The sequence below is a fragment of the Melanerpes formicivorus genome, unplaced genomic scaffold, assembly GCF_026170545.1.
Source record: "Melanerpes formicivorus ecotype bairdi unplaced genomic scaffold, bMelFor1.0.p_v2 SCAF_10, whole genome shotgun sequence".
Lineage (NCBI taxonomy): Eukaryota > Metazoa > Chordata > Aves > Piciformes > Picidae > Melanerpes > Melanerpes formicivorus.
Genome location: NW_027142362.1, coordinates 15,114,423 through 15,140,823, shown reverse-complemented (window position 1 = coordinate 15,140,823; position 26,401 = coordinate 15,114,423). Strand labels below are relative to the sequence as shown.

Here is a 26,401-nt window from a genome sequence, read left to right as displayed (position 1 = left end):
GCTTATGGCAGAGAGCTGAGATGCTTTTAGGATCAATGTCAATAACCATTCATATTGCAAATAAATGTTTATTGTGACTTCATACACAGTAGCATCACCAGATGCTTCAACAGATTGAGTGTCACAGGATTTTGCTTTGTTTAGATGAATGTTAGTCAACCCAATATAAATATACAGAACAGAGAAAATGATAGGCCAAGTTGTAATAGCTTTTAATATCAGAGCTAGCTTGTGAATTCCAGTGTTTGCATTCCATGGAGTTCTCCCTGTGTATTAGGAAACAGCATAATTAAAGATTAAAATAATCCTAGTGCTTAACTGCAATGTACTATTTTCTAAAAAGGAAAAAGGAAAGGGATAAAAAGAAAACCTGAACAAGCAGTTATAATCTCTTACTTATGACTCCCTATGGAGATCTTTAAATAAGATTATGTGTTTAGAGTGCATCCTCATCTGGTGGGAACATCATTCTTTAAATAACAGAAAGCTGAGTTATATTATTACCCCAAAATAAGTAGTCAAATAACTTAGAGAATCAATTTTTTTTCCTCATGATATTCATAACTACAATATAAACAGTTTTTAAAAACAGCTAATCTTATAAAAATCATAGATGTAAAAGGAGGTAGGTAGAGAGTGGTCTTTAGATAGATGAGTTAATCAAAATTGCATTCAAGTTAAAGCCAGCTGTTGCCCTATTTATTAACACTTGGTTTCATTTAAGATTCAGCTGTTTTCCAAGGAAACAGTTCTTTGCATTAGTGGATTATTTCTAATTATCTGAAGAAAATGAAAACTAACATAGTAATTTAGAAAAGTCTGTGTCACTTGTGATATGAAGCCCGAATGATTATAAAAATGTCACTGGGCTGAAAAGTTGCTTCTTGATGCTTTTTTTCTGCATTATACATGCTCACTCATAAAGGTGAAATAGCTGGAGTGAACACAGTGCTGAGAGCATAGGCATATCCAACACAATAAAAACAAACAAGTCCTAAGTGCTTTAAGAAAAGGGCAAAAGCATCAATGTGGAATTTATACTCCCTCACAACTGCTGTTACCCTGAAGGTTAAAGATACCTCTTTATCAGAATCCTGCTGTGTCTATTACGAAATGTGTCACAATCTCAGAACATAACCTTACTATTGGATGGTCCTTCTATAGAATGCTACTTGCTAGTGCAGCATAATGATTCCTGTAAAAGGAACCATCAGTTTCTCTTCTACAAACTTACCTGGAGTCTCTGTTGGGGGGAAAAAAAACAAACAAGTAATTTGGTCTTTATAATGGAAATTCGTTGGTGTATACTTAAGGATTCAACTCTGTCATTTAGTTCAGTTTCTGACGTTTTTTAGTTGCATGCAGAAATAATAGGACTTCTGTTCTTTTGAGGAGCTCATGGTGCCTGGAGTCAATATTTGTGAAATAGTTCTTTTTTTCTTTTTTTTTGCTTGAAAGGAATTGTTTCAGAGTTTGATTTAAAATGCCGCTGAAAACTAGTATGGAGAAAGGAAAAAATGGGTTTTACCAACAGATACTATCCTTTTAAATTTTTGAATCTCATTAACTTGCTGGTAGCGTTATTATTACAGACTCTTCATTTAGTGGTATATAGGTTTGGTCCTTTTGCAATTAAAAAAAGAAGTAAGGATGCAGCAAAAAAGGCTGATATTCTACTGTGACCTCAATAGTAAGTCTTTTCTGCTTTCTGAAGCCCACAGAAGTTCTGTCAAAACTTCTCTCATGCTTTGAATATGCAAACACAGAGAGGAGTATGGGGAAAAGAGCATAAGGAATGTGAAATGTTTTTCTTCTGAATTTTCAGTGTAAGACAGAAAATTCATTCTTGTAAGTGCATCTTGATTGGAATATGGTATCTGAGAAAGCTTGATGTGTTTTGTCTCATTATAGACTCTTGGAAATTAGCTGGTGGAGCAGGCCAAGACAGAGCAGCTGTCCTGAAGTATTTGTGGGAAACAGAGTAGGGGGAAAAAAGCAAGTATGGAATGTTTTCTGTGTGTAGGAATACCCCAAGGTCTAGAGTACAGGCTTTGGAGTTTCCCCTTCTTGATTTGTTCTTCCTTAGGCTCTTATTCCTGCCTCTGGGTGTCTTCCATTCACATGGCTTTATATGAATATTTTTCTTCATTCTTTTGTTTATTCTTGTTCTTTCCTTCTTTCCACAGGCTCTACTTAGAGGTTATCTGTTCTCCATACAAGGATGTAGGCCATCTACATCATGGCTGTATAATTGAAGGTGTTACAGTATTTACATGCATGTATCTCTGTGTACCTTAAGCTATTTAGACAAAAATCCCTTTTGCTTAGTAAGAAGTGAATAAATGCAATTAAATTGGACTTAATTGAATTAATAGGCTTGGTCTATGCCATCTGCAATTCTATGATGATATTTTGATCTTGAAAAGTAAAAAGAAAAATATGGGGTTATGTTTGCTTAATTTTTTTTTCCAGTTAACAGATCCCAGCAGTGAGCAGCCCTTTACTATTTTACCAGTTAAGACAAAATGGAACAATGCAAACTTTCATATTCTCTTATTTGATTTGGAGAGACTTAAGGAACTTCTGCTGTCATCTCAACTCAGTGGATTAAAGTCATCAAATTCATTCCACAACTTTGAAACTCTAGAAAGAGCCAAAAGTACTGTTGAGAAAAGGGTACTGACGTTAAAAAGAAATAAAACTGCTGGTTCTGCATCTCCAGTGAATGGGCAAGTAGATTCTGTTTGTTCAAACCAGGTCTGCAAGGACAATAATGCAGCTAAGCCTCTGAACGAAAGTGTTGGCATGAAAAGACAGAAAAAAATGAAGAGTTCGAGAAAGATTAGAATGCAGACATCAGGAAACATTGACATGAACATCACCACTGATACAGCTAAACTGTTTCTGTCATGTCTCTTTCCATGGGGTGCAGATAAAGAAATAGACAATCTTTGTGTTAGACACTTAGATATCTTGAGGCTTCGATGTCCTGTTTCTTTTGGACTTGTGTCGAAAGGAAATCACCTATCACTAATGTTGCCAGGATGGAAATGTACTGATTGTGATGTGCAAGAAGAACATGCAGCAATCAACTTGTTTTCAAAAAGAGTGCTTGACTTCTCAAACAAGTACCTTGCTGCAACTGAAGAACAAACTGGAAAGAAGGATGGAATTGAGAATAATGTTTCTAGAATAACGGAACTGGAAACAATATCCTTCTTAGTTAGCAGAATTGCTTTAATCAACAGGATAATTAACATGCCTTCAGCAGTTACAGGTGAAATTGAAAGGTAAGAACCTTTTCATTATGAGTCTTCCTTTGTAGTGGTTTAAAAGTGAAAAATATGAAACACTTCATAAATATGGACTTTATATACTAGAGTTGTTTTCTAATTTTTTTTCCTCTCTAGAGCTTTTTAGAGTTGACTATTTTTTTTTTTTCTCTAGAACTTTCTTGTAGGATGTTCTTTGAACAAAAGTAGACCAGGATGAAGTTAAACACCTTTATATTTTTTTACTTAGCAGATAAGAACTGATGGAAGAAATTTTTTCAGCAGAACAAGAAGTTATCCAGCTCCACACCTTGTTATTCAAGAGATTACTCTTTTCCTCACAATTTCGACTAAGTAGAATAATGAGGTCTCTTCAGGCACATTGTCAAACATACATTAAGCACATTTGCACTCTTTGAACTTTTATTCTGTAAGCAATATCCTTCCTTTACCATGAAACCCTTGGCTTCATAGATAAATAAAACATGAGACAATAACACTCTGTCCTAGTTACACTATCTGAAGTACAACGCCCCCAGTAATACTGGTAGCTACTGGGAAGGGAATGCCTTATCAGCCCTTCTGTTATGAGAATCATCCCAAATAACATTTATGTTACTCAAAACAAATGTATTGACTAAATGCTTTTTCAGCATTAAAGGAAAAAAAAGCATGCTTGACATTATTTGACCAAGCCAAATAGAGCATGCTAATCAGGCAATGGATATTGTCCGCAAGCTTTTGTTGCTCAACAAATCTAGGTTGGTCTGTATTTAGCATTTTAGGGAAAATTGACTTCAGTGGTGGTGATGCCATGGCCCAGAGGCAAGAAGGGGTACAAAAAATATTGATCCTGATGCTGCAAATGTCTGTGCATCTTCTACTAAATTCTAGGCATTCAGCATATCTCAAGAGATATGACTGATCTCACAGGACAAATGCAGTTACTTTTACTGCTAATCACACTGCCTACTGGTACATCTTCTTGCAAGAAGAAGGTACATCTTCATGCTACATTCCAAGCAAGAAAGGACTTTGTGCTTGCATTTTATCTTGTGCTGCACTGTTAACTGACATAAGGGTTCTGGATTTGGGACACATATTTCTGTTAAACTAGTAGCTATTTGATTGGAGAAACAAAATGTGTAGAATATGAAAACAGTGAACAGTGAATGACATGCTTTCAGCACATGCTATCAGACCAATACTCATAAACATGGCTTTGGAAAGACATAGATCTGAGTCTGGAAGCTGTTTGTAAATGTGTTTTGTTCATAAATGTGTTTGTGCATCTGTTAATTTTCTTTTTTTATTCTTTTTCCCCTTTTTTATCTTTTTTTTCCCCACATTGACCCAGCCTGTGGAAAAAAAGGAACTTGCAGTGAAATGTGTCAGATTATAAAAGTGGGATGGGATCAGGAATAAGCCAGTAAGAAAGGGTCTTCAAAGAATTTGTTTGTTCCTGCCTTTTGAGATTTAGATCTGCAATGTAAAGCTCTGAAGCTGAAATCTTCCAGAGCTGATCAGTATTGTGAGGCTTTAAAAATGTGACTTAGAGTTAAGTGTAGTAAACTCAAAAGGTGAAATATATTATTTTTTAGTGATACCTAAATACAGTTTGTGCAGGGTCGCATACCTGTTGTTTAAAGGGGTTAGGGGTCTGGGTTAATTAGTGAGAAGGTACAGAACAGCAGTAGACATACACACTAGTCTTCTAAATTGTAACTATCTGTTGGAATCCCAAGTATTACAATAATATTCTAAATTATTAGCTTAAAAAAAAAGGAAAACCTGTGAAATAAAGCTGCTAGGTTCCTTGAATTTTTTTCCTATGTAATAGAAGAGAAAACAGCATGAGTCCTTTGTGAAAATAATGGTTTGATTCAATTCTTCACCTTTTATTTGTTGTTTTTGTTGTTGTTTGTTTGGGGGTTTGTTTTGTTTTGCTTTTATTGCAACATGAAATGATAATAAGTTTTGAGCCAAACGTGAAGTTCCTACATACAGGTGGTATTCTTTGGTATTCCTGTACCAAAAGAACCATGGTGGTGAAATAATGAAAGTGAGTTTTGAGGAGAAATTAAATTGTTCTTGGTAGTCACCGATAGCAGAGTGTCTACCTTAAAAAAGAAAAAAATTATCCTACCTTAAGGCATAAGGGTTTTACATTTATGTTCAGGTTTTATTTATTAGTTTAATATTCTTGTAGTCCACAGAAATCAGAATCCATACATGACAAATGGTGGAATATAGAAGCAGTAACACCTTCATTCCCCAATTTTTACGACGAGTTACCAAGCAGTAAGTATATGGGGAAAATGGCAATATCAGTTTTCAAATGTTGGGTTGGTGGTTTGGGGTTTGGTTTTTTTGGTTGGTTGGTTGGAGGGATTTTTTTGTTTTGTTTTGGTTTTTCCCCCTATGCTTTCTGTTGCTAAAATGAATAATTTAACTTCAATAGTTAAAAATACTTATGTTCTTTAGCTTTGAGGTCGAGTTTGCAAATAGAGAAACTTCTGTGAATTTCACAAAAGCATGCGAACAAGATGTGAACTGGAATCAGGGATATTTTTTCAGTGATGGCAAAACATTCATCTGAGTTTCTAAAAGCAAAGATTCTAGCAATCTGAAAAACAGAAATGCAACAGTTTTCTCCTTCTCCCATTTCCCTTATCACCATTATATACCTGCCCAATAGTGTATACAGCCCTTCAAGCAAACTTGCCCTGGTAATATGAGAGTCATCTTGATTGTTCAATAATGCCCTTAAACTTTTGGCTTAGGGTAGAATAAATAATCCCTTCACATTAATATCCCATAGGATATTTGCCAATCTTGTTTTTGCAAGTCAGTCTAAGTTTTTATTTACAGTATACAACTGAGTGACCTAAAACTTCTACCGTAATCTAACTCATATCCCATGTCTCCTAGTGCATGCAACTGTTTGGATTTGAAAATCAAAATCATAGCTGAGACTTGCAGGTCTCTCAGATGTTTTAGGAATGATCAGTTCTTTAGCATCAAGGATAGACTGGACAGCTGAACAGACAATGTTAAATCTTAAGACTGCTGATGTTTCTGGACTTTTGCGTGTGTGTACGTTTACGTGTGTGCAAAGAAATGAGAACAAAAGCAAACTAGGACAGGAATCCTCAATGCATTTTTGCATACCCAGACACGAAACAGAAGTATTGCAACAGAGGACAAAGCTAGTTGAGAAGTACTATATTGGCTTTCTTCAACACTACTGTTGAAGAAACACATATTCAAGAAATCTTAGAATTTGCCTAGTAAAATCCATAGTTAAGTAGTCCAAATTAGAAAGTGTTCTCAGTATCTGTAGAAAATTATGATGAAAGCATACTCTCTGGGATATCAGAACTCTGTTTAAATGAAATTTTTAAAAGACTAGTCTGATTTTTGACAAGAGTAAATGCTCAAAAATCACAGTATCACAGTATCACTTAGGTTGGAAAGGACCTCGAGGATCATCGAGTCCAACCTATCAACACAGACCCCATGACTAGACCATGGCACCAAGTGCCACATCCAATCTCCTCTTGAACGCCTCCAGGGTCGATGACTCAACCACCTCCCTGGGCAACCCGTTCAATGATGAATGACTTGCTTGGTGAAGAACTTCCTCCTCACCTGAGTCTAAACCTCCCCTAGCGCAGCTTGAGACTCTGTCCCCTTGTTCTGGTGCTGGTTGCCTGGGAGAAGAGGCCAACCCCTTCCTGGCTACAACCACCCTTCAGGTAGTTGTAGAGGGCAATGAGGTCACCCCTGAGCCTCCTCTTCTCCAGGCTAAACAATCCCAGCTCCCTCAGCCTCTCCTCATAGGGCTATATATATATATATAAATACAGCTATATTTTGTCTGAACACTTTGTGCTTATTGCATCAGATGAAACTGTTTGAGGAAATGACACTATTTCAGATCTTTTCAAGTTTGTTGCTGAAGAGAAAAATTAAACATGTTAAATATAATTTTATTTGTGTGCTTCCATATATGTTGTCAGTTCATAAATTCTGTATGTGTTTTTCAGGTAAAAGTAGGTATCATTCCTCGGACTTTGGGAGTGTTTCATTGCTGAAACTCATTTGTTGTTGGAGTGACCAATCTATAAAGGTAGAAAATAGCTTGAGTCAGTTGTTGTAATGTAATCCTTAAGTACCATTGGCTGTAATGTAGTATATGGAATATGCAGTGTAACATAATAGTAACCAATTTATAGTGAAATTATTACATAAATCAGATCTGTGTAAAGCAGATTATTATTATGTCTTTATGAAGTATGACACTCATGAAACTATTTTGCCTTAAAATACATTTAGATATGGGAAAGTAACTCTCCTGCCAGTTTTTCATATAGGTGATCTTTTTCGTAGTATGTGCTTTAAAAATGAGTTCTCTAACAACAGATATAATTTACCTTACAAATGCTATTTTATGGCCCATGAAAATAAAGGCCAAAATCAGGCCAGTTTCATATACAAATATGGTATTACAGAAGAAACAGAAAATACTTTCCTAAAGGGATGAGTAATTAATCTTGACTCCTTAGTTACTAGAACACTCTTCAAGTATTACTTAGAAAAGGAAGTTATGGGTTCCTAGGTCAGATGAAGATCATGCCTATTGTTAGTGAAGAATCTGATGTCTTGAGAGATAAATTGCTGTTTCTTAAGAGTTGACAGGTAACTGTGAAATAGTCTGAACAGTGAAATTCAGGGCCCATTTTTCATTTTGGAAATATGCATTTAAATAAAGTTGTCTGGTTGCTTGACTAAGTTAATATTCGCGAGGATGAAACTCAAGACAATGTGCTGTGACCACAAGGAACTTTTACTCCAGAAAAGGGATAAATGTATTACAAGTTTATTATGTTGCTTTTAAAGTTGAGTGCAATCGTGCTGCATTTCAAGTATGAATAATATTTTCCAGAGCTAAGGTGCTCAGCACACTGCAGTGGTAGTCCCCTGCTCTGTTAGATAGTAATGGTTTTGGCAAATACTCACCTTCAATTGAATTTGGCATTTTATCTTGAGCTTATCGGGTTTGTATTATATCCCCACTTTCTGCACATCTTCCATAATATTTCAGCATTCTTCTTCCCTCACAAACTGTTCCCTGTTCTCTTACAGTGGGTTGTTTGGTTTTTTTACTTTTTTTGAGTCCTTTTAATAAAAATAATAAAAATACAGGACCTCATTTTCAATAGCCGCAGTTGTCATGTGAACTCCACTTAGTCTCTTGCTGGTCAGTCATTGGAATTTGTTATAGACTAGAGCTGTATAGCCACAAAACTTGGCTTTGTAGCATAGCTGATTATGTGAGATCTGTGTATTTCTCTTTTCCAGTGAATTTACTGGCTGATCAGATTATGCAATAGTGGTCTTACTACAAGTTAGTGTTCAGAAAGATGGTGTGGAATAGCTGATTCACACTTCAAGTCTGCAATAATAGGTATGGGTGTTCAGCTACTAGTCAAATATACAAAATTATGGATTTCATTGGTAGTAGGATGACTTTTTAAAATCTTTTTTTATGCTGACACAGACTTGTAGCCAACTTACTAATCCTGAGCAGCCTGATGAAGCACTTATGTACGTTCACCAAAACAACACTGCTTTTAAACTTTTAAAATTACATACCAACTCTAAGACATGACCCGAAGGAGTAGCCATTTATTGATTCCTCATCTCCTTACAGTACTGTAACAAACTCTATGCCAACAAGGAGACAGAAGAAAACTGCTGCAAATGATTGATCAGCAGTTGACTGTCGTGTTGAGTGAGGTCTTTTTCAGCCTTCTATTTTTAAAATGCATATATTTTTAAAAATGTCTTTAGGATTTTTTTCCCCCCAGATGATTTTAAATGAAAGATCATCTTTGTGTGTTTTGATGTTCTTTCAGTTAAAATATAGCTGCTTGTTGCCCTTCTCCCATTCTGTGGGAGGAAACAGTGGTTGTATGTCTACCCTTAATTTTCCTTACTCTGTATTTAAAATAGCCTGTTCTTTAATCAATAGGTATTTGGTTATATATATATATATATTTTGGGTAGAATAATACCATGTTATTGTGGCTTTATGGAACTTTTTTTTTCTGAAAGGGTGAACATTTAACTAAAACTTCAAGTTAGAATAATCAAACTGTGGTGCAATCAAAGCATTTTGCAAGAAGTAATTCGCTTTCCTTTCTTCTTGCTCTAAGATCCTTTTAAACCTCATTGAGTGAAGTTAGTTCTTGTTAGGTTGACTTTCCTGAAGTCCTTTGTCTCTTCTAAAAATGGTTATAGACCAGGTAAGCTTCCTCTACAATACATCTTATTCCCTGAGCTGGACAACCATTTGTTAAACAGAATAAATGAGACTGTCTCTTTGGCTGTCTTCTCAGAAATTCAATATTAAACATGGTAGTGAGTTCTGCATTAAACTTTAATGGTCAGTAGTTCCAGTATCAAAATGTTAAGTGTACAGTCTTTGTATCTATGGTCAAAGATTTTAGATACATGACAGTATGTGGGTGATCTGTCATACTCACAGGGTGCACCCCAGTCTATGGGGCTGCAGCAGTTTGCCTTTCTGTTACATGGCTGTACTGGGGCTCTGTGCTGTGACACACCTGCATAGAAATAACCATGCTTTATCAGATTTAGTGCTAATGCATTCAGGATCAGTAGGAGTCATATATCTCTTCCTACTTGTTCTGAGTTACCAGGACGTGAGTCACCTGCATCCTTGAAATGGTCCTGTTGTATACTCCCAAGTAATAAGACCTTGTTAGAATTTGGATGTATTAATTCAGGAACAGCTTCAGAAATATAGTTTATACTGCTTCAGCATACAACATCCTGACATTGCAGTATATATATTTTTTTTTCTTTTTCTTACAAAACAAATTTGTGTCCTCTTATCAGCTACCTATTGGGCACAATCTCCCCTTAGGAAAACTGTTGATGTCATATTTAGAGCTTTAACATAATCATCTGCATGAGGAATGCAGTTGCTTTAGCCTCCCTCTTTCAGCAACAGAAAGACAGACACTGTGAAAGGAGAGCTGAGATTTTTAAGAGGAATGAATTGTCTTGGGACTTTCTCATCTATTTCTATTGATTCGTGCAGTGCACCTATATTTTTCCACTTCAGTTACTTCATTTCCATTAATATCTAAAGTAAGTTGTGATGAATCTGAGAGATACTACACAGGACTTAGCTTTCAAATAAACCGCTTCATGTTAAGGTGACTGCAGAGAGTAGTACTGGTGAGCTAGTGCCCTCTTTACTGATAGCCAAGTTTACAGTAATTTCTCCAACAAGCTTTGAATGTAGTTGTTTTTACAGCATTTGATTCTACCTGAAGGCAACTAAGTTGATGTTTTGATTTTTGTGGGTTTGCTCACTGATGTGACTGTGTTAAGAAGGCATCTAGGAGGCAGTTTCTTCAAGGCTCAGCCCTGTAGAGGTTATGGCCAGAGCAGTAACCACACCTTAAACCCACACATTATAAAGAGAATAGTAATCCTGAGAAGTATACACATACATTAGTAGCCAACAAGATAGCCAATAAACATGTAATACAGAAGGGCACAAGATAAAGTGGAAACTAAACCATTAGAGAAAATGAAAGATTCTCACATAGATTTCTTTTAGGTTAGAAACAGGCAAATCTTCTGGAGATCCTTAAAACTGGTGATAACGATAGATGTATAGAACGATAGAAGTATATGAATTCTTCAGGAAGATACAGTGAGAGGACAAAACTAGGCATATGAAGCTACACTGAGCACTGTGAAAATGCAAATTAAACAAAGTCATAGGCAGGTAGCACACAGAGATGTACCAGTGCATGTACAAATATGTTGTATCATTTTTTGTTTCATTTTAAGATATTAGAGAAGATTACACGTTACAAATGCTGCCTGGTTGGCATACACAGCACTGGTACAATGAAAATGGTCAGACTTGTGACAGGCTCTTAGCAGATCAGAACACTATGAAAACCACAGTGTATGCAACTCTTTCTTGCACCTTTGTAAGATTTTTTTATTATTTTTATTATTTTTTTTCACATATTTTCCCAGGACAACGACATGATGTCTGTGTTTCTTTTTCTTTCTTAATTATTGTAGATATATTGTAGGAGTCTGCTGTAAAGTCAGGATCTGTAATCCCCAAAGCTCAGGCTTGTACAGATGCGAGGAATTGGAAACTGCTTTTGGTTTGCCCTGTAAAATAAAGTGCTATTATAACAAGATAAAGATCTGTGCTATGTTAAAACACATAGGGCTGGGTTCACTTGCTGTGAACTTCCACACCGTGAACCTGACTATGGTATACTTGTCTACAATAAAGGATTTTGTCACAAAGGACACCTACAGCCTTTGTTCTGCTTAATGATTTGAATTTACAAGGGCAGATAGAAATGTGATTGAGGACAGCGCACGAATTCACTGTACTTGATTAGTGAGATGAAATTGTCTCTCTTCCAGGCAGTTTGAGGGAGCCTGCATATCAACTTCAATTCATCTTAGACCAAAATAATATTAATAGATTGTTTGTAATATAAATGTAATATAACATGTTTAATGTTCCTAAACTTAACATTTTCATATGAAATTTAAATTTGTATTTCCATTGAGGTGGAGTGCATTGTCCTGAGCAAATTCTTGTATTTGAGAATGAATGCCTTCCTGAGGAGGAAATATGGTATTTATTTCCTGAAGGCATTACCAATTGAAGAGAGGGTGTGCATGCTGCCATTCTGCACCATGCTGAAATAGACTGAGTAAGGGTTGGGGCCTGTTGTGTAAGGTCTTCATTCCCTTTGTAAATGTCTTAGGTCTCTAAACTTCCTCAGTTCTCATGGAAGTTCTTTGCTAGAGCAAATAGAAGGAAAGGAACAACTCTGTCACACATACCCCACACTGCATTGTCTTGACATCCATGTGCAGTGCATTGGCTAGTGCAAGTGCCATTTATAGGCTGTTCATAGTTCTAGCAGATTTCAGTAAGAGAATTTTGAGAAATGGTGTTTGACAAAAAATACAGTATTGTCATGTTTGAGTTATAGGGAAAGACAATCACCACCAGTAACAAAACATTATTTAAGCTTTTCACAGAGAGACTAAGCATCAAAAATTCTAAAATTAAAACAAAAAATCGAAATCAAAATACCAGGTCCTTGTTCAGTCTCTGAAGCATTTTTGCACACCATAGAAAAATAATGAAGGTATTTCTTATTAGTCATTATCACCATGTGGTTTGCTAACGTGTATTATTGTGACACCTTAAAGTCAAGTGGGCAGTAGACAACTGATTCAAGTTTTGAGATTAATGAAAATGAATGTGTAATTAATAGGGAGCTGTTGGATTAACAGCTTGCATGATTTTATTGCTATCCAATTAACATTTTTCCCCAGTATGGATGTAGAGACACATGATTAGCAGTGTCTGAAATATATCAGTGTTGACTTTGTAATGACATTCACTGGGACGGTCTTAAACTTTTGTAGTAGTTATTTAAAATTGTCAAGTGCTTAGATAAATAATTGAAGTACTGATACCACCCAATGATGATTTGCATTTATGACAGATTAGTGAGGCAATGCAAGCAGTGCTGTTGGCAGAAGTTCAAAGGACTATGAATACCTTGAGAAAGACGGCAATCTGCAGAGAGCCATTGGCCATAGTAGAGAATGGAAATGGTAAGTTGCAGCCGCTGCCAAAGACTGAGGAGAGGGTTTTGCAATACATTAAACATTTTTCTTTGCCATATAGGTGGAAAATTTATTGGTATATTCTTTTAGAAGAACTTTCTCTAGTACTTAGAACAAGTTAGGAGTATGAGTTCACAATACATTATTTCTGTGTACGACAAGCCAAATGGCCTATTGCTGTCCTCATCAGGCTGAGTTTCCTCACATGGTTGTCCAGGAGTTAAAGGACTTTAACACTCTCTCATCATTTCTGAATGCTAAAGAAGAAAAGAGAGCATTTATTTGATTGTATAATAGTTCTGGTATTTAATACATTTGCAAATATAGGAAACAGTGTGCTTGAAATAGAATCAATAAATCATATTGAAAAGAAGTTTTAGAACTTTATCTTTTCAATGACATCAGAACTTTAGCTGCACTAAAAAATAATTGTTTAAATCTTCTAACTTCATAAAGTGAAAAAGAATATTTTATTTCTCTTGTAGAAATAACCTCCCTGCAAGAGATATCAAATGTTTTGCAGTTAGATCTTTGCAACTTTACAGTGGTGCTAATATTTATGGTAAAAAACACTGAACCTAAATTTATGTTATGAAGTTATACTTTTTTTTTCCCCCAGCCCATTAGCTGAGTCTTAAAATTAAGTGACCTAAATTTTAGATCCAATCTTATTAGTGTGCCTTCTCTTGGGAAACTAATTTATAATCTTATTGAATGTGTGTGTCTGTCATGAAAATTTGCTACCGATCTGCTTGTTCCAGGATACTAAAAATGATCAGTGATACTTGCTTCAGGCCATGAAACAAAATGGTGTTTCTATAATTTGGACTGTTGAAATATAGTGAAATTCAAACCACTTTGAATAGTTGCCATATATGAGTTTAAGCTTTGCTTACACTGAAGATTGGTTTGAATCATTTATTTGTGTGTGGTTTGGGAAAAGATGTGTTGTAACCAAAATATCTCCAGCTGTTAAGTTCATATATGAGCTTGATTTCAGATTTCTTGAATTTTCAAGGTGTATTTCAGTGTGGTATGTCTAAATGGGTCACAAAAAATGAGACATAACTGGAACTTGCAGATGAGGGTATCTGCAAACTCCAGATCCATGTAGGCCTTCAGGTTTGTTTCAAAATCGTCTATAGCAGAAGAAAAAATATTTCTGTTATGTAGTACTAGAATGATGACAAGACTCTAGTAGTCAATTGTGTTACTCAATTCTAAGCATTAAGGCTCACACAAGTTTTGAATTCAGGGCTTTTACATGAGCTTTCCAGTCTTCGAAGGGAGAATTTGGTTGTTTATATGTCTAGGAAAAGGTTTTTACTGTCATTTTGTTAGTGACCTTATTATTTGAAGGCTATTCAACAAACAACAAGAAAATTGCTTTGCTAGAATGAGCACAGCACTCATTTGCATTTATCCTTTTTGGGGTTTTTTTGGCACTCATACTTTATGACTTGAACTATATAAATATATCCTGGACATCAGAGTGATTTTTTTTTTTTTTTTGAAGTACCATTGTTCAGCAATTTAAAGTATCTGGGAACATACTAAAAACATACAGGAAGATTAAGAAAGAGATGTTGTGCTATGAGTACATAACATTAGTTTTCTTTTGTTCTCATTTCCTTTCATGGTTTAGCTTGTTTCATTATGTGTGTATGTAAATAGCACAAATATACTGGGTTTGGTTTGTATTTTTCTGCAGAAATTTTCTAGTTCATTCAGAAATTAACAAATACTTTCTGTGATTTCTATTCTGTTTAAAGAGTCAAACCACTTATGGCATGTAATGATAAGCAGAAGTTACTAACAATGAATCCAAGAGTAAGTCCAGAACCAGTGTAATTACTAAGACAAGTAATTATATCTGGTTTAAGTTGTACATCTGATGTGTATGTCAGATACTCTAAGCGTTGTACAATAGCTGTTACCCAGATAAAGGTTAAATATTGTTTTAGGTTTTTAACTAATAATTCAAGACTGGGATCATACACTCTGACCCAAAGTAAAAGTATCTGAATCTTATCTGCCATCATCATTGTATTGTATTGCATTTTGGCTTAATTGGAATGAATAGATTTGTTCTGGAGATGCTGAACCTTGTTTAACTCTACCAATTTCCACTGAAGTCATTAGAAGTTGTCTTTATAAAGAGAAACAAAATGTTCTGGGTTTAACCTTCAGTTTTTATTGTCTTTAAAGTTTATAGTACATTATACAGAGCTCCTTACTCCTTATGAAGCACCTGCATGGTTAACTTCATGGTTAAGGGTGCTATCATTTAGACAACGCCTTCACTTGCTGAATAATTTAAAGTGCCATATTTTAGTGTTAGCTTTCACACAGACAGAATTGTTTGTCAATTGAAAAAACAAAATGGGAAAAAAAATTAAGCCCCCAAACTGTAATGTATTTTTCCAGAAACAAAAGATAGGGAATTAGAAGAGCTGTTCGTGTAGAGCATGCCAGAGGAAGAGTTAAGTGTGTTCTGTCCTAGGACATCCTCCTATTGTTGCTAAAAAGAGATATAAATGCAAACAGTTGCAATTTCTTTGTTAATGTTGGAGATAATCATTCTGGACCTTTTCCAAACATACCAATGGCAATTTTAGCATTGATTTTTTTGCAAGCTTTGTTTCAGTTCTTCAAAGTAGCTAGGGTTTTCCCTAATTTTTTTGCTATCATAATTCTGAAAAGGGACATTGCGCTTTAATCCCTTCTGGCCTTTTTCCTAAACGCTGGCAATCTCAGGTTAACGGTGCCATTTAACAGTTTGTCAATGTGGTACTGTTTTCCACTGCCCTCTGAGTCACAGGCAGTGATTTTTAAATCTTAAGAATATTTCTCCACTTTCTTTTGCATAAACTAAGAGAAACTAAATTGGGTGGGATTCTTCATTCATTTTTCATTTGTAGTATTTGATCTTCTCACGTATATATCTCGTCCATACTCAGCCATGGGCAGAACTTTGACTGGAGGAGAAATGCTGGTGTTCTCTGTCAACAGCCCAGTGATTGCCTACAAAAAAAATTGGACAGTCCCTCCTGTAGTTAATCTGAACTCATATCTTTCTCTAAATTCATTGCCTACCCTCAAGACATTCTGCAGTGAGTCATCTGCAGAAATTTTTTTCACTTTTCATGGAAATCTGAAAACACTTGCAATGGTACGAATTAGAGATGAGATTCTCTCATATCCAGTTGTGCTACATACATGACTGTGATCTCCTTTTAGCTACTGCACTGAAACAGTTTCCTCTGTGCCATCCTTGGATGCCCATTTCTTCTAATGTTCAGGGAGCCCAAACTATCTTATCTGAAACAGCATTATGGCTCACAAGTTATTCTGAAATTGTGTGCCTTGGTAGTTTTAGAATGTGAAGAACTGCCATTTATTTACCTTTGTGAGTAAAATTATGAGGATAAGCCTGTTTAAGGTATTTGTGCTCAGATATTAAACTGGAGAACTGCTGTATGTGATATTTCAGGAATGCCAAAACCTGGAAAAGTCAAAGGAACGCAGAAAGTGTACAGGCTTCATTTCTAAATACAAAATATTATTTTAACTGCCTTTCTTATTTGTGAAATATCTAAATGTAAAAAAATCATACCATTAAGACAAGTTTGCAACAAATTCTGATTTGCACTTAAAAATCCTGTATTTAAGAAATGTGATAATTCAAGCTTTTAAGTGCATTGCAAAGCTATTAGCTATAACCTCATCTTTGTGTGTGGTTTTGGAGCTCTTTAAACTATTCAATTAAATAAATTGGTTCTTTCACCAAAAAAAAAAAAAGCTGCTGCTGATAAATACTGGAGTGAAATTAATGGTGGCCATTGAATTCCACAGGTTAGTGTAAAGAATTGGCAAAGACTTATCTGGAATATAACAATGTTTTGTTAAAATGAGGAATCCATTCAGTAATGGTAAATCAATGAAAGGCGGGATATAACAGCTTCTGTTCACCAGGAAAGTGTAGTGACCTGCAGCAGAGGGTTTCAAACACTTCTATTGTCTGGGTTTCAGAAATCTGTCCTGTTGCAGCAACTTTTTCATGTCTCCTCTTAGGAAGTCATTCTGTGACTGTGTCTTTCTGTATAACAAATGAATCTTCTTGCCTGCCTGCAAAGCCTTAAGCTTTTGTCAAGGAAGTGATGATAAGGAGAAGGGATGTTCTGGCTCATACTGTCATCTTGCTCCAACCTACCACTTTTCATATTAGTAAAAAAAACCCCCAACATTCTGACTCTATGTAAGCATGCAAAAAAAGAAACCCCAAAAGACAGCCCTGACTTAGCATTGGCCTATTTGAACTATTGATATCACAAATATTATGCACAAGATTTCAATGAAAACTTGTCCTTGGTTGCATGATTCCTGGGGAAATAACTTTTAGGGGTTAATGCATCAAACACACTCATGTGCTAATTTACTGTAAGCATGATGTCCCCTGCGTTGTTTGTGTTCTGGTGAAAAAGTACATGCCCATAAAACTTGAACATCTAAGTTGTTCAGGCGTAACATTTTACATTCAGGTAAACATCCAGCTGTCCTCATACCCTTATATTTATTTTACTTTGTTAGTTCCAAATTTGGATTTTGGCTTGTGATGTGTGTACCATATTCAGTCTTTCAAACTGTTTGCCTTGCTGAGTTCCATATCCGACATGCAGAGAGCAATCAAGCAAAATCTGGAAAAAGGAGCAGATGACATTTCTTTGGGATACTAGAAATCCACATAGCCAGAAAATGAAAGTTATCAGTGCAGCTCTTGGGAAATCTCTTCTCTTGTGGATTGACTTCTTGTATAAGCAGGGATTAAGTCAGTGAGGGGAGGAGGAGAAACTTACGGGAGGATCTCTGATGAACAGAAGAAAAGGCTGAAGAAAAAAGCAGAATGAGATACAAAGGAATGGTAGGTAAAAAGTCTAGGAAACTAGAGATGGAAAAATAATACTGTGGAAGCATAACAATGTGAACATGTAAAAAAGGTTACCAGTTTTCCAATGGAAATCACAATTGGGAAACTAGTTGCTGACTGAAAAATTCAAGAATAGAATTTATTACCATATTTAGTATAGTAAAGATGATTGAGATTAGTTGCAACAAGGACACAAGAGACTTTTGACACAGCATGTGTGGGTTTGGATTGAAAGAAACAAATAAAAGAATCCCTGTATTCCAGCAGCATGGGTTTTGTCTTTTTGGTTTTGGTTTTTTTTTTTTTTTGGTTGGTTGGTTTGGTTTCTTTGGGGTTTGGGGTGTTTTAGCACAGTCAAATCACATGGAGAGAGAAAAAAAAAGATAGTTCTATTGTCAGGGAAAAAAAAACAGGGGGGAAAAAAAAACCCAAAGATAATAGGAAGCACCTTTCATTATGACAGATACCCTAAAGGAAATCAAATCATAGGTTTGTCTTTGTAAACTATTTGTTAAACTGACAAATTTTACCTTATGTTTTGGTTTGGTTTGGGGTTTTTGTAATGCAAATATTTGACAAAACCCTAAGGTGATGTACCGTACAGGCTTTTCCAAGATTGTATTGCTTTTCAAAGGAACCAGTAGTACTTCCTGCTGATTTCTCATAGTTCAGTTTTTCAAGGATATTGAGATTAAGTATCCTTAGTTTAGCATATGAAAATCTAGACCTTATGTTTCCACTGGCCAAAAAGCAAGTGCAGCAGGACTAATAGATTGCTCTTACTAATGATGAACCTATCTAAATTCTTCTAGAGAAAAACATTTCTGCATTATGCCAAAATAATGTTTGCAAAATATAGTGAGATCTGATCTGGTTAGGTTAATAAGTTGAAATCTGAATCAGACAATCAGACTTGTCATGAGGTAATCAGAAGCTTTGGTAAAAGTGGAAATGTTGATATGAAGAAACCTTTACACTTCAGGAATTCTTTTCATACATGGATCCTACAAAATGTATGAACTGAAATGTCCTTCTGAGCCTCACAAAATGAATTGATCAAAACTCTCTGTTCCTATGTATTCTTTGAAGTGTTTCCAAACATTTGTTTTAGAGCAACATCCGAAACAAACACTACAGTTATATTTTCTTGTTATTTTTTTTAACTGGTTTAACTCTTGACTTCAAAAATTTTCCTGTCTGGCATCTCTTACATTTTTCCAGTTTAACCCTCTTCACCTGTTGCACGTTACATCTTCCACAGAGATTCTTCCAGGTTATTTTCTTCCTTTGCATTCCCATCTTACACTTCCTTTTTTACCTGAAGAACCAGGATGTTAAAAATAATCCAGAAAATAAAATTTCTTTTCTCTGTCCATTGTGTTCTTAGTAGTTCAAACACTTCAGCCAGTATGAACAAAAAGCTTTCTGGATGCAATTGAAATTTTCTGTTCTGGGATAAGTTATTGCATATAACACAATTCATTAAACTGTTAGACTTACTTCAGGTGGCTTTAAAAAATACTCTGGGAGGCCAGTTTTGTGCATGCATGCGTTAACAATAAGTAGTATAAGAAATGTTTGTATGGTCAAGACTTCATCACTGTTAATGAGACTTAGATTCAGCTGTAATCTCATTTTTAGTCTGTTGAAACAGCCAGCCAATTAATCTAGCATTTGTTTGAATAGACTTTGAATATAAGCTGGTGACAGCAGTAGGTTTCCTCTGTACTGAATATGCATTAAAAATAAGTGTATTAGATCCTAGTCTCGTATTACAAATATTTCCAGTAAAAGAATACAAATCAATGTTATATTTTAGCATCTAACCTGTGGTTTAACTATACCACTGTATCATGTCCTATATATCCAATTAAAACTGTATTTTGATCCAGTGGTCTTTAGTATTAGTGGTCAAGTACTAAAGGAAGGAAGCTTAAAAACTTGCTCTAGAACTACAGTTTATTTCATTCCATGCGTCATATATTTTACCAGAGAACTCCTTAATGTAGCAGAAATCAGATTTGGTGTGTATTTTTACACAAAATCAAATTGTACAGGCGCCATCTCAGACTCCTCCAAAACATTAGGAAGGATACAATTCACCGGTGAAGAAAGTAGGAAGGATGACATGTATTTTAAATTCCAATACACGGTATTGTTTAGACAAGTTTGTTTTCTATGTGCTTTTCTTGGTCTTGAGGTCTGGGGGGATGCTAATAGAGAACAGAGAAAATTATGATTGGTTTGGTTTTAGTCTCTGCTGTTTATTTAGAAGTTCATTTGGTACAGGCAAAGTACAACATAAATCCTGGTCGGATTTGAGAGCTGGTTCTGAGTTGGGCCTTCAAAATGACAACTAAAGTAGCTGCAAGTACTCTATGTTTAAAGTAGCACCCCCAATTTTTTTGGAGCAAGCCTAGCCTCCTCTGAATTCTACTGTGAGTGGGTTTGGGGTTTGTTTCTTATTAGGGGGTTTTGTTTGTTTTTTGTTGTTTTCCTTTTTTGTTGTTGTTTGCTGTTTGTTTGGGTTTTTTTAAAGAGACACTTCTTGTCACATCTTATTTCTTTATTCTGGATGCCTCCTTGCCTACGTTGCTGTTCTTGGTCAAACACAGCATTCAGGCTTGCTACTAGCATAGTATTGGTAACTTTCACAGTTTAGTTGGAACCCTGCTGTATACAGAGCCCTGGGTAAGCCTCCCAAATGTTGCCTTAGAACTGGAAGAGGTGTAAACATACCATGGAAAGCAAATGTGTAAGTTACAAAGTAATGTTTTCATTTCTTGCATGTCGTACTTTATTTTCATCAGGCTGTGTCTATATAATGTATTTAATCCAAAATTCCATCTTCATTTCATCCAAAAGGGTAGAGAGAACAAAACCTACTATTTTCCACACTGTTTAGGTTATGTTTTGAAGTTTGTCCCTCTACTGTTTTAACCTAGCAATACTCAGAATCTTTAACTGCCCACATTCTTTCCTGTTCATTGTCCACACTGTCCAATCTGTAGTGGGCGGTTAATTTTTCCCATACTTCATTTAGTCTTTTTGTATGTGATCAGAATAGCATTTATTTAAAGTTGGGTTTCTTTAGGCTAATGTGGAGCAATGTGCCTCCCTTTTTTGAATCCTATATTTTTTAACCATTTAGAATATACTGAGTTGATTCTTGAATCTGGGCTATAACTGTATTTGAAATCTTCCTGTCCTTGAATTTCAGAATATCTGCCTCCCCTAACTTATGTGAAAGGAAATTACAATATTAAATCAACTCAAATATTGAAGTAAACAGTAGTGCAATAATTACCTGGCAGTAAGACAAGTGTAATTCTTCAATAGTATTGTTTGTTAAAAAAAAAAATCCTTGCAGAAAAAAAGATAAATTGCTTTAAACTACTGCTAATAGCTTTCAGCAGGATGGAAATTTTCTATTACACGTTTTGTGAGCAGCACACTGAAAGGCAGAACTACTTTATGTACCCAGGGCTTCGTTATTAGTATTGAAGCTGAGGCTAGCTGACACTTGCCCAGCAGAGCAACACTACTCATCAGGGCTCATCTTTAATAATATAAGAGAGCAAGACATCAGTTGCTGCAAACAAAAATTAGGAATAACTCAAACGAAGCCTTTTTTGCCTATTGAGAAAATATTGAACCAGTTGAAGGCAGATATCCATCACTGCGTAGAACATACATCAGCCGAACTGTTCAGTTTCAGGATGGAGAATGTGCTCATGCTGGGTTGAAGTTTGGATTAAATTATCTTGAAGGTCTCTTCCAACCAAGTATATTTTGTGATTCTGTGATTCATGTCTGCACGTACTTCTGCACCTTCATGCATTTTTAGAAGCCTTAGTACATCCACTGAGTCCATCATCAGTAAATTTGCTGACGACACCAAGCTGGGGGCAAGAGTTGATCTGCTGGAGGGTAGAGAGGCTCTGCAGAGGGACCTCGACAGGCTGGACAGATGGGCAGAATCCAACGGCATGAGATTTAACACATCCAAGTGCCGGGTTCTGCACATTGGCCACAACAACCCCATGCAGTGCTACAGGCTGGGGTCAGAGTGGCTGGAGAGCAGCCAGGCAGAGAGGGACCTGTGGGTGCTGGTCGATGGTAGGCTGAACATGAGCCTGCAGTGTGCCCAGGCAGCCAAGAGGGCCAATGGCATCCTGGCCTGCATCAAGAACAGTGTGGCCAGCAGGAGCAGGGAGGTCATTCTGCCCCTGTACACTGCACTGGTTAGGCCACACCTCGAGTACTGTGTCCAGTTCTGGGCCCCTCAGTTTAGGAAGGATGTTGACTTGCTGGAACGAGTCCAGAGAAGAGCAACAAAGTTGGTGAGGGGTCTGGAACACAAGCCCTGTGAGGAGAGGCTGAGGGAGCTGGGGTTGCTCAGCCTGGAGAAGAGGAGACTCAGGGGTGACCTTATCACTCTCTACAACTACCTGAAGGGAGGTTGTAGACAGGCGGATGATGGTCTCTTCTCCCAGGCACCCAGTACCAGAACAAGAGGACACAGTCTCAGGCTGCGCCAGGGGAGGTTCAGGTTGGATGTTAGGAAGAAGTTCTATACAGAAAGAGTGATTGCCCATTGGAATGGGCTGCCCGGGGAGGTGGTGGAGTCTCTGTCATTGAAGGTGTTCAGAAGGAGACTTGATGGGGTGCTTGGTGCCATGGGTTAGCTGTTTGGGTGGGTTGGATTGGTTGATAGGTTGGACACGGTGATCTTGACGGTCTCTTCCAACCTGGTTTGGTTTATTCTAATAAAGGTTTATTCACTGATGTTTGACATCTTACATAGTTCAGAGTCTAGGTTACTTTTCATACAAAGATGTTTCAGAACAGATAAACATTACTACTGGAAATAGTATTTAATATTTGGATGGTGCATAGGACTTATCACCACAGAATTACTTTCAAAGTCTGATACCTATGTGTGTTGTTCGGCAATTTCTTCTCATATGTCTGCCTCATATTTAATGTTTCAGTGCATACTTTATATTAAGGCCCAAAGTTATATCCACCCAGTGTCATATCTTGCTTCAGTATTATATGTTGGCTCTTCAGTTGTACTTAGTAATATAGATGGCAGTTCAAATGTCAGTGAATACAGAAACTGTGCTTGTACATCTGAGGAAATTTTTTCATCCAGTGTATAAGCAGGAGATTGTTTTTTTCTAGGTTGGTTTTTTTTTTCCTTACTCTTGGAAAAATCCAACTTGTATCAGGAATCCCCTAAAGACCAGATGCCTGTATTGTTCTCATATGATGGATGTTAGTCACATCACCTGCTGCGCTACTAAAAGATGCTCAGACAGCCTGGCGAAGAGGGTGAAGTATGCACCTGAAACCAGGATGTATTTTCTGTACAATAATTAATAGGTGGTCTTTGTATTCTTTTCTTCTCTCTCCACCATGCTATCAAGATAGGTTTTGGAAGTAAAATTTTAAAAGAGAGAGACAGAGTGTATCTGACAGAAGCATGTCTGCTCCATTTCATGTACTGATAATGTTCTATTGCTAATGTTTCTGGAGTTTTTTGAAAATTGAATGCTGTCAAGGCTTTGTATCTCACCAGACTGGAGAGTTTAATGCTGACAATGAACATAAATCTTTGTTTTGACTGAAAAGACAATTGTGGTTGGGGTTTTGGGGTTGTTTTTTTTGAGTGGTGGGGGTTTTGTTGTTTGTTGTTGTTTGTTGTTGTTGGGGGGGGGTGGTTTCTTGCTATGTAACTTAAGCAGACCCTGCTTTTACCTTGTGTTTGCAGGAAAGAGTAGCATTTTCATATGTTAGGAAGACCTTTCAAATAGGTATGTCCCAGACAGTCTTATCAGATTAAGGCCATCCTCCAGCCACAGGAAAGAATTCATTATTTAATTAGTATGTGCCTCTTGGAAGGTTCCAAAGGAGCCCCTTTCACTGACATTGTTATCCATGTCAGGGTGTAAGATATGGTATATTATATGAATTACACTGCTGGCAATAGACTGTATTAGGGAACAGTAAAAAAAGATCAAGAGTGTAAGCCTGTGCTTTTCTGTAATTAAATTTAATGGTTTAGTTGCACGGTTGGGGATGATTTAAAATGGGGCTTGTATGTGGTTAAGGACTTATGTCAGTGATAAGCACGCTAGAAAAAAAGCTAAAGCATTAGTATAAGATCTAATCTACCAGGCATAACAAGCAGGTCTCCCTCATGTGTACAGGGACAGCAAGGCATGTCACACAAAAAAAAAAAGGAATAGACTGACAGGGCAGAGAGAACCATTGTTTCCAGCCTTCTCATGATAATTGTATGCAAGCAACCATGTTTAAAAACCAATTTTTATAAAATGTCCTGGCTTATAATTTCCCTCAGTCCAGAGTACACTGTAAAGGATCTTGAAGGGTCAGGTCAAGCATATTGCTGTTAGTGCACTAATATAGGACACAGTTATTACAAGGCACTATTCTTTTTCACTCTTTGTGCCTCTTTAAAGTGTTTCTTAGCATTTGTGTTCTTCCACCTAAATAGATTTTAGCCCTCTCTTCCCTCGCTGCCTGCCCACTCCTCCCGCTGTCTCACCAGGGCTGATGGGGCAGTTTGGAACTAACTGTGTGGTGTGGATACATTTATTCCTAAATCAGTGAATGAATAACATCCAGAGTATAATATGCAAGATTGATAATTTTCATCAGTTATAGCTAGGTATATAAAAATATTTTCCAGTTGTCTGTGTGGTATTTGCACCTGTACATAAGATTTGAGAGTAGAATGTGAAGGGTACCTGTCCCTCCTTATGGTAGTGCTGTAGAGCTCAGTCCTTTTAGGAGGCAAGAATTAAAAGCCTTGCAACAAAACAAAAACCTTTAAGAACCTTGTTTATTGAATTCTGTTGGCTAAAGCTGCCAAAAATAAATTAATAGCTGTTACCACTGCAGTGCTTTTTTTTGTTCACAAGAAAAATATCTTGACATATTTTTTCATTTTGTGATTGGTGCACATTTCAAGGGTATAAATTAATCTTCAAAGGATCCTAGGGAATATCTTTCCTGGACACTTCACTTATACATCAAGTTGGCCATGTTAGCAATCTAATCACAAACCTGTAATTCAGTGGACAACAATTTCTTATTGTGAACAGCGTAGCAGCTTTTACTATCATTTAGGTCAGCCTAAGATTGCTGATGCACCATATGTTTCAGGCCATGGATGATGGATGGTATCCTCTGGTGCCCATCCCTAAGTGATTGGAAAGATTGAAGACACACAGTTCACTTAAGCTTGCTTACTATAACATCAAGTAATCAGTGTGATAGGCAAACCTGTGCTCTTTATGTCACACTGCCCAACTTTCTGCAGGGACATTGTGTCAAAAAAACAATCTAAGAACATTTCCGGATGACAGGCCAGTTACTAGAACAGCCATTTAACAACTGGATTCATCTGAAAAGCTTAATAACATGGAAAAGTCAATACAGGTTTTTAAAACACCTTTATTTATATGAACCAGACATGGTGTTTTGTTTTAAAGGGTTTTTATTCCAAGACACAACTTACACAACAGAAAGATGTAATAATAGAATTGTTTATGAAAACAGCCTTCAGGATGTGCAAACAGGGTGTTCCCAATATTAACCAGAGAGAAATGCTGCTTTGAAATAATTTTAAATGAAGTTTGCATTGCATTTTGTGGTTAGAAACACACAATTTCAGTTTGAAGTTTGAGAGAAATCTTTATTTCCCAATGCCTGTCTCTACCGATAGCAATCAATGTTATTTTCATTTTCCACAACTCCATTGGACAGGTATCTAACCCAGGCAATTGAGTGCGTCTTCCTTTTTATCAGTTAGCACTGTGGTGAGGAGTCTTTTATATGATGCAGAAGGAAAATGGTAGGGGATACTCTAAATTTCATTTTGCAGAAAAATCCTGTAAGACTTGCAGTGTATATGCTATCAGTCAGAGTAAATGCAACCATATAGTATCAAGTGAGGTGTTATCATTTAAAACTGCTGCTGAAGTATGTTACTGGGCACACTGCATGTTTTTGTTGTAAAATAACTGAACAGAAAGCTGAGTACATATGCTAAAGTATCTATATACCACAGCAACCATGAAAAACGAGCTAGGCAGTCCTGTGAATTCAAACACTATAAAATACTCATATAGCTTGGCATTAATGGATGTATTTTTGTGTACACATCTACTAATTAAAAAGCATATCTACTGCATGTACCTTGATTAAATAGCTTGCAGAATGATGGAATGTTTTTCTAAGTAACAATGTTTATTTTGAACACTAAATTCTGGCAGCTACTCCACTGTTGGGTTTTTTTGGTTGTTGTTTTGTTTTGTTTTTTTCTCTACTTCTTTGCCTTAGTTGATCAGTCACTGGTTTTGGAACAACTATATTGGCCTAGTTAGGTGACTGTAGCTTAGCACCCAAACCCCCACATTTTTCATGTTTGAAGTGTGCAGTTAGT

The 26,401-nt window shown here is 36.4% G+C and overlaps 1 protein-coding gene across 1 annotated transcript in view; it reads left to right on the top strand.

Moving 5' to 3' along the window:
* The window catches only part of WDR72 (WD repeat domain 72), a 110,176-nt gene that overhangs the window by 53,526 nt on the left and 30,249 nt on the right, over positions 1 to 26,401 (top strand). The window contains exons 15-18 of the mRNA XM_068143866.1: positions 2,473 to 3,290; positions 5,482 to 5,573; positions 7,322 to 7,404; positions 12,875 to 12,986. Of these exons, the coding sequence (XP_067999967.1) occupies positions 2,473 to 3,290; positions 5,482 to 5,573; positions 7,322 to 7,404; positions 12,875 to 12,986 (1,105 nt within the window). The remainder of the gene's footprint in view (positions 1 to 2,472; positions 3,291 to 5,481; positions 5,574 to 7,321; positions 7,405 to 12,874; positions 12,987 to 26,401) is intronic.